The 8714-nt window shown below is 38.2% G+C and overlaps 1 protein-coding gene across 4 annotated transcripts in view; it reads left to right on the forward strand.

Annotated features, from left to right (window-relative positions):
- ANKRD28 (ankyrin repeat domain 28) overlaps nt 1-3136 on the forward strand; it is a 118718-nt gene extending 115582 nt beyond the window's left edge. For 3 of the 4 annotated variants that reach the window (XM_051808265.1, XM_051808264.1, XM_051808266.1), the window contains one exon: nt 1404-3136. In XM_051808265.1, coding sequence (XP_051664225.1) covers nt 1404-1690 — 287 coding nt within the window. In that variant the 3' untranslated portion in view covers nt 1691-3136. The remainder of the gene's footprint in view (nt 1-1403) is intronic. The other variant, XM_051808267.1, reaches the window with a different exon arrangement.
- Nucleotides 3137-8714: the final 5578 nt, after the last annotated feature.

Here is an 8714-nt window from a genome sequence, read left to right on the forward strand (position 1 = left end):
TTCCTTAGTAGTTGAAACATTCACTGGTAAAACAGGCATTGCCTTGTTTTCCGTGCCTTCCTAAGGTCTGGATAGAAGTCCGTCATACTCTTTGCTTTTAAAGCCATCTGTTAATTAAAATTACTTGTGTGCTTTTTACTTGGATGTTGTACACCTTTAAGTTGTGGACTGGGGGTAATGCACAGGACTGCAGACTCCCACACGTACCTGAACATGCGTCTTCCTACTGAACTCATTGTGGGAATGTCTGTCGCACACAGTGGAAGGTGCTGCAGGGTGATCTGGGCACACCCTGCTGGGTGGAGCCAGGGAGAGGGAACCTGTCCCACTCTGGTCAGGAGAATAAGCTGTGATCTGTGGTTGTACATACACGACTGCCCTGCTTCTAGAGCTGCCGGTGTCACCACCAAGTGTGGTGCCTGGTGCTGTAGATACACTTGAGACCTGTGCCAGAACTTACCCTCAGGTGCCATGCTGAATGGTTAAGCTTGAAACAGAAGCAATGCACAGATCTCCACTGAGAATTTGAAGCGTTTTTCTTGACACTGAATGAATAGAGGCAAGTACAGGGAATGGGGGAAGCTGCAGAAGGAGCAGTATTGAGGATTATTAGAACCATGGTTACCCAGAAGAGATGTCACAGCTATATATGACTTGACTGCAGGTCATTCCATGTCCCGAGACCTCTAGCATTTAGGGGTTGTCACAGTAGTTTGTCTGGACCAGTTGGGCAACCAAGAGGTGTCTCTGCATGTCCTAGTCTGCTAACCCAGCTGGCATTTCCTCAAACTTCTGTGGATTTCTTAATTGATATCTTGCAAAATAAAGTTAGGCTTTGGCTTTATAGTTTACATTACTGTATATTGTAATAAAGTATAGGTTAATTGACAATGTATACTCTGCCTTTTCAATTAACTGTCCCTGCTGCTTTAGCCAGCTTGTTACTGAGATAAGGCAGCATTATTAAATTAACTGTCTGTGACTAGCAGCTGTGATGGAAGCTTCTGGATGAAGAAACATTTAACACGATGAGCTCTGGTTTCTGCAGTGGCTCTTTAGTGAATGCCTTCACCCACTGTTGGCTGCCATTACTTGTCTCTCCTCAGCCAGGTGACTCCCTCACCGTTTTCAGATCCAGGCTTTTTTCGCTGGCCTAAAGTATCTAACTGTGCTTAACAAAACAATTATATCTTTGTTGCAAAGCCCATTAACTTCGAGCTTGTTTTTGTAACCAGAAGTTTAAAAATCCTAATTGATAATGCATTAAATTTTTTTTACTTTTTAAACAGTGTGGAACTAAGCAATATAAAATACTTTCGCAGCTGAAAGATGATATGATCTTGGAGAAACTTTTGCGTTGTCTTTATTTTAAGTGAAGGTTTTGCTTTTTCTTGAATTCCTAGGTTACACACCGGCTTTGGCCTGCGCACCCAATAAGGATGTGGCCGATTGCCTGGCTCTCATTTTGGCCACCATGATGCCTGTTTCATCAAGCAGCACATTACCTGCACTTACCTTCAATGCCATTAATCATTACACCAACGCCTCAAAAACTGTCACCTTTGATTCTTTGCCAATCATGAGGAGTGACCACAGCTCTTACTGTACTTTCAACAACATTGGCAGGGAAGGTGGCTATCCATATACAGAAGACGACGAGCTCAATGACTCGGATTCTGAGACATACTAGAAGCTACATTTTGTAGGTCTGAGGAGTGAACCCTCACGCTGGAAGGTCAGACTTGTGCTGTTGGAAAGCTGGTGGTGTTTGAATATAGAAAGAGGACAGACCTTTGAGAAGATGTTTTTATTGTGGTTGCATAAAAAAAAATCGTGAGACTCTAGGAAGATTTTTAAGAGCATATTTTGCAGAAGAAGCATGAATTCTTGAATAAGTACTTGGAATCCATGGCAAAAAAAAAAAAAAAAGAATGTCAAAACTGTTTTATTTAACGGTATTAATACCATTCTGTTTCTGGTGCCGGGAGTAATTCCTGCAGACTGGGCACCCGACTTGATGTAAATGAACAACACTATTGTTCAACACAAAGGATGCTAGATTTAAATATTCTCAATAAAACTAAAACCATTTTGAAGGCAATAAATGAGTTTGGTACAGTAGGCATTGTTTGTGTTGCAAATTGCCAAAGGACCAAATAACTTAAAGATTTTTTTAATTAAATAAATTTTTGTGAAAACTGGAATAGGTTATTTGAGAAGTTGTTTCAACCAAACGTTAATTACTTCTGGAAAAGAAGCTTAGATTTGGGTTTAAATGTTGAATTTTATTTTTTTTAATTCTCTGAAAGCCTTCCGACACTATTAAATGTACCATGAAAGAAAGCAGATGTACTTTTAAGTTTTATTTTCTTTTTCGTTTAGATGAAATGAAAATGATCTTGTCATACTTTTATAATACTGAAGTTAAACCAGCTAACAAGGTGAAGTCAGGGTGAAAAATGTACAGTGTAATAAACAAGGGAAGGGGTGGGAGATGTGGGAGGGAAGCAGTAATTGTTGCACAGTTTTAGGGATTTTTTAACTTGGGTTTTGGATTGAGATTTTTCTTAATTTAAAAATACACGAGTAACTTGGAAACTATGAAAATGCGTAAAATGAATTGAAATGTCTTGATAACCCTGTTGTGACTGAGAGTTCTTTTCCATAATTTATCCACTTCCTTACATCATAAATTTGTATGTAAGATTAAAATTGTTTATCCCTATCACCTTTTTTTTTTTTTTAATCCCGGAGTTACAAAGTGAGGGGGAGGTGAATTTAAAAGTATATTTCCCTATTAGAGAAAAAAGTACAGTGTCTGGTCTGTGGGAAGAGCTGTGTATCTTTGTTGTGCTCCATTTAGAAAATAAACAGCAGAAACAGGTCCCTGTAACGTAGTTCAGACTTGCCCAAATATTTTTTTTTAATTTATAACAGACTACTCTGTTTTTTTTTAATTGCCTGAAGAATGAAAAACTGACATAAGTAAGCTGAAGTTTTGTCTGTTAAATATGAATATTTACTTTATTTGGCTCTGCTTTAACTATAACTGTTACTTTTCAAGTGAATTTGTTTATGTACATGCAAGGAATCCTTGCATGTCCTGGCAAAGTACAAATAAATTACTACAAACCGATTCCAATTTCATTTTTATCCTTTTTTTTTTTTGTATTGTGAAACTGGAAACGTTTGTAAATTACAGCTGCTTTTCTGAACATAGTGTGGAAACACGGGACAATATTTTGATCTATTTGATAATTTTGTGGGGTTTTTGAAGAATTAATGAGCATGTACATAGAAATAGTGGCTGCTTGAATACTGTATTTACCTGCACTCTTTCAGTACTTCAAGAATCCTGTATATTTTACGGAGTATAATAAAATGCAAATTTGAGTTCTACTAATGAATAATTTATTTGTATGTACTAAGCATTAATGACAAAGTCTCTTGTCGAAATGGTAGAATTTATAAAATCTACTTCACAAAGACTTTGCCAGCATTTGAGTTCTGAAGCAAGGTGAGCTATTTAAAGCAATTTTAAATGTTAAATTACTTCATTATTCCTTTAGGCTTCCTTTTAATTATTACTTTCTTAACCATTTGTGCCTGTGTTCATTGTTTATATATGCAATATGTTTATCTGTGAGCAGAATTAGATGACTTCAGGGAGGTCGTGATTTCTGCGCTTTCTTCCCTCTGAATCTCACATGTGTGGCTGTGTGGGAGTGATGTACATGCCTCAGCTGGGCATGCAGGCAGCACTCTCCGAAGATCCATATTGGCCTGTCTTGAGATTCACTGTAGCTATTTAAATTCAAAGGCTGAAGCAGCATGAACCCATTTTTTTCCTCATATGCTTGTGGGAAATCTGAATGAGAACACCAAGTAGTGTGTCTGTTATTTAAAGGTAACAGCTGCATATTTCTGTTCTTGAAACTGTCTGAATTTTGTTGATTCAAAGACACTGTGAGAAGATGATATTATTAGGCCTGTATTATCTATGCTGACCTCTGACTCCAAGATGACCTGTTACCTCAGTGTATGGTGTCTGTAGTCATAGGGCACTTTATAGGAGGGGACCCTCCAGTCTTACTGGATAATCAGCAGTGCAGTAGAGGCTAAGCTGTCCATGTCCACTGTGTGTCTGGAGGAGAAAAAGCTCAGATAGCACTGCTTTTTTATTAAAGATTTGGATATGGAATACAGGGAAATGCAGGAAACAGTGCTGTTGAACATGTTTGTTTCCTTATGTTGATCAGAAATTGTGCCTTTCTTTCATTTCATTGCTACTCACCTTCTGAGGAAGAAAACCATTTCTATGTGGTAAATTGCATTATTTTTAAGTTAGGTTTTCTGAACTTTTAGAGCTAAATATTTGGTTTTTGTTGCAAATTGTTAAGACCATTTAGGAATTCAGAATTACATGGTTTTGTATCTTATCTATCTCATCATTACAATTTACTAAGTGAGCCTGTAGATTGCAGTTTGCATGTATTTGTTAAAACAAACAACTTCATTACTACCTGGCTGTATGGGTAGGACAGTAATTGTGCCTTGTGAGTGATAAGTGAGACTATTATCATAAAATGGTCTAATTCCAAAAATGGAATGTGATTTGTTTAAAGACTGTGGTCAGAGACCACTTTCTTAATGAGAGGTCAAGGAACAGCAGGTTCCTTGTTTCTGAAAAGTAAATAATGCTGTTGGTGGCTGGTGGGAGGTTAAAAAAAAAAAAAAGTGTTCATACCTCAGTTGGGGGCCTGTTCATTTCCAGAAAATTATATTGGAGCCTCCATTTTTCTAAAATCTTACTCATTTTGTACAGACAAATATGGGACAGTTATTCTTATAGCCTTTATCCAAACAATCTCTTGGATTTTCACCAAGGGAGAACAGTGAGCCTTGGCTGGACCAGTAAAGCAATATATCAGAATAAAATAAACTTTTTTTTTCCTGGAGGAAAAAAGAAAATCAAATGGACTCCAGGAATGAGGACAGCTGGCTCCGCTCAGCTCTCTGTATATTCTGACTTCTGGGATGTTTTACGGTTTTTTCAGTTCTCAGGATAAATGTTCTGCAGAAGAAAATGCCAAGTCAGTTAGTATTAACCTCATAGGCTGAGCTGTTACTTTTAGAATGCTGTCTTGCAGCATAAATGCTGGATGCTGATAAAAGAAATCAGTGTGACTTGCCCCCCCCACATGCCCGAGAGTAACCCTACTGTCTTGTCATTCCTTATAAAATCTTGACTTCTGTGTCTCCTGCTTTGTATTTCCTTGTTTTACTTTTTATCACCTTCACATGCTTAGATGTCTCCCAAATAATTGTATAAATATATGTGGAACAATCAGAGCTAGAAATAAGCACTTTTTTAAACTTTGCTTGCAGTTGTTTCATGTTTTTTTCTGGTTGTATATTTTTTTAAAAATTCTGAATTGTCTATGTCCTGGTTTCAGATAACAGACTAAAGAATTAACAAATGTTTGGTTAAAGAAAAATTAATATTTAAATCCAAAGTTTTGCTCCTTTTGACATCTACATAAGGGCACTGAAGATACCAAAGCTGTTACCAAAGCTGTAGGGAAGACGACTAAAAAGAAGCATGAGATAATGTTTATAGATTCTCCAACCAAATTAATTCTGGTTTTGAGAGGAATTAGCCTTCCTCTGCCGAGGCATTATGTCCATTTAAAGACAGCTACCACAGTGATCCAGAATAACATTTTGGTTTAAAAAAAAATTAAGAGAATGTTCATTAAATGCAATTGGTTGGAGATAACACAACTGTTTCGGTAGCTCAGCTTCTCTTATGAAAAAAAAAATGTTATGACCTTTCTGTTGATCATGCAATAGCTGGGTAAGAGGATCATCCTATAGAAAGATCGTAAGCAACAGTGAATACTGCACGAAGAACTGGTTAGCATTTACTTGTGAGAAGTTTGTCATAATCATGGGACATTTTAAACACTTCTAGATGTCTCCAGGGAGCCCATACGACTCAATTCCATGTTTGGATCAGTGAAGTTCACATCTTAAAAAACTGAAACCTAAATAAAAATGGTAAGTGTTTATGGAAACAGCAGTTCTGGAGAACTGGAGGCTGTGCTCTTTGGCTCAGTGTACCACAGGGTGGGCAAGGTTCCAGCTGCAGGAGCAGCAGGAGAACCTGGCAGGAGGACTCTCCTCATCTCCCACCACTTTGTTCTGGGCCTCTGCTGATGGTACATATCCACTTCCAAAAGGAAATGCCATGGCACTGTTGTTTAAAAAGCATTGATTCCTGATGACAGGAATTCCTGATAATCCTGTCCTGGTTGGAATTAGACTAATAACTTTGGAGAGAAGGGCCTTTATTAATCTCTTAATAAGTAGTTTAAACTTTTTACACTACCTCCACAGATCTGGATTTAATCTCAGCAAAATTCCTTTTAATATCAGGAAAAAGTAAGTATTTAAATTCTTAAAGTTGGTCGAGGAAATTCATATAAATCCTTAAATCCAAGATAGGTGGTTATTGCCTCTTGTAGTAATCTCAGTGATTTGTGATGACTTCCTTATAATCCTTTAATACGCTGCAGAGGTTGACAGGACAGTTGGAGAAGAATTCTGATTAGGTTGAAAAACCTTTTTTGAATGTAAGTGTGTAGCTGTGACTCTAAACTGGACAAGATAAGAATTTATAAAACATGGGTCTTCAAACTTTACAGACTGAAACCTGAGGTGTTAGGAGCTCTCGGGAATGTGGTCTGATTCTTGGGGTGATAATGTGCAGGGCCAGGAGTTGGACTTCAATGATCTTTGTGGGTCCCTTCCAACTCAGGATATTCTATGATTCTGTGAAATGTGAAGAGATGCAGTGCAGGCCTCTTTGTTAGCTGATAGCATTGGCTTTTTGCTTTTTCTGGAGTCCTTTTCTCACTATAATATTTGTATGTTTTGAAGAATGTTAAGTGCAAAGATTCACTGTGCATTAATCTGAAATAATGAAATAACTGGCTATTCTTAAGAAAAGTACTACTGTTGTGTTTATGATGATCTGTAAGCCTTATTACAAAAAACCCTTCGTTTTACTGCTTAACAGGAGATGCAAACACCTGGCTGGACATTGTGAGTGTCACCCAGGCCCCCAGTCTGTGTGTCTTCTCAGACCTACTGAGAGAAAAATGGTCTGAAATGGCAGGCTCAGAAAGAGCAATTCGTTAAGTTGTTCAGCTGCCTGGAGCCCAGGAAGATCAAGAGTGTTTCAGTTTCCTTTTCCAGGGGGAAAATTAGTTGCAAGTGTGACTAAAATTTTCAATTTCTACAACTCATCTCGCAACTGAACATTCCTGACAGGGGAAGAAGATGAACATCCCTCCTTGCAGTACTTGAAGATTTCTTGCAGCTATTTCCAACCTGTTATCCCAATTTTTTTAGCACTGTATTTGTCTTCAAATAAAGCAGTGTCTAAATTATCCATGCTTCCCTGGTGTGATGTGTGTTATTTTATGTTAGGATAAACTAAGCTCCCTCCATTCCATGCTACATTTTGGCAGTTTTCAAGCTGAGGTTGGGAAAGGAATCTTGCAGTTTTTCACCATGTAACTGTAAACATAGTTGAATAATAGAGAACCTAAAGAGCCTTTCAAACTGTCTTCATATTGATAGTGTCACTAAATATTTAAAGAGGAAAAAAACACCTTACATTCTCTTTTTTTTTTTTCATTAAAATTTCAACAGAAGCAGCTCGAACTATCACTGTTCAGATTTACAACAGAACAAAACCTGCTTTCAAGTCTTGTCAAATGACAGACGTGCAGGTTTTCTTCTCATTGTACCTGGGAGCTGACTTAGTTCTGAAAGCTTAAGGCTGGAGGTCTCAGGGGTTCTTTTTATGTCAAAAGAATAGATTAGATACCTTAATGATTCATGTCTTATTTTGTCATGTATTTCTTGTCCCTTGCCAAGGTTTGTTACTGAAGCTGCCTGCATAGTTTTCTTAAAAGTCTTAGAATCTATTAACATCTTACTGAGTTGAACCTTTCTAATGTCTTCTGCCAAGGGCTGGTTTGATCTACTGTGGGTACCATTATTGTCCCTGAGTTCTGACCTGTGTTGCCTACACCTACTCTCCCAGGGCAGGGAGGAAGGAGAGCACTGTGACTCTGAAGTATTTCCATTGCTGTTGACTTATTAAAAACTTGGAGTGATAGCACTCACTTCAGCTTGTGCATATTTGGGGTTTTCACTTGTCGAGATGTGCCTAAAGGAGCTTGTGCCAACTTGGGCATTGTGAACAGGTTGTACCAGTGTGTCACCAGTTCCTCAGCCTGTTCACATCCCTCTTGATAACTTAACTCCAAGGTCTTCTTTGCCAACTGTTCCTTTGGTGTGCTTTCCGGCGTTTTCTCTCACTGTAAGCAGAGTATCCCTGATGAGGAATCTTCCAGCCTGTCTGACTTGCATGCTGTTACCCTGCCTGGACAGACAGTTTCTGTGGTTGTCTTTCCCTTCCCAGGAGCAGTGTCAAGGCCCCTTAAAGACACCATCCCCTGCTGTCTGTCTCAGAAAGGATGTTCCTTTAGTGTCAGTACAAATTTCCAAATCCTGATTTCACTTCAGTTGACAGACCAAGTGATTTAAAGCTGTTCTAGACTTCAACTGTACTTCCCATGTGTCAAAAGATCCTCGTGTTCTGGTTCAGTTTTGTTCCACTGTCTGGCAGAAATGGTTCA

The sequence above is a fragment of the Manacus candei genome, unplaced genomic scaffold (assembly GCF_025592945.1).
Source record: "Manacus candei isolate 608988 ecotype Guabito, Panama unplaced genomic scaffold, ASM2559294v1 h1tg000072l, whole genome shotgun sequence".
Taxonomy (NCBI): Eukaryota; Metazoa; Chordata; class Aves; order Passeriformes; family Pipridae; genus Manacus; species Manacus candei.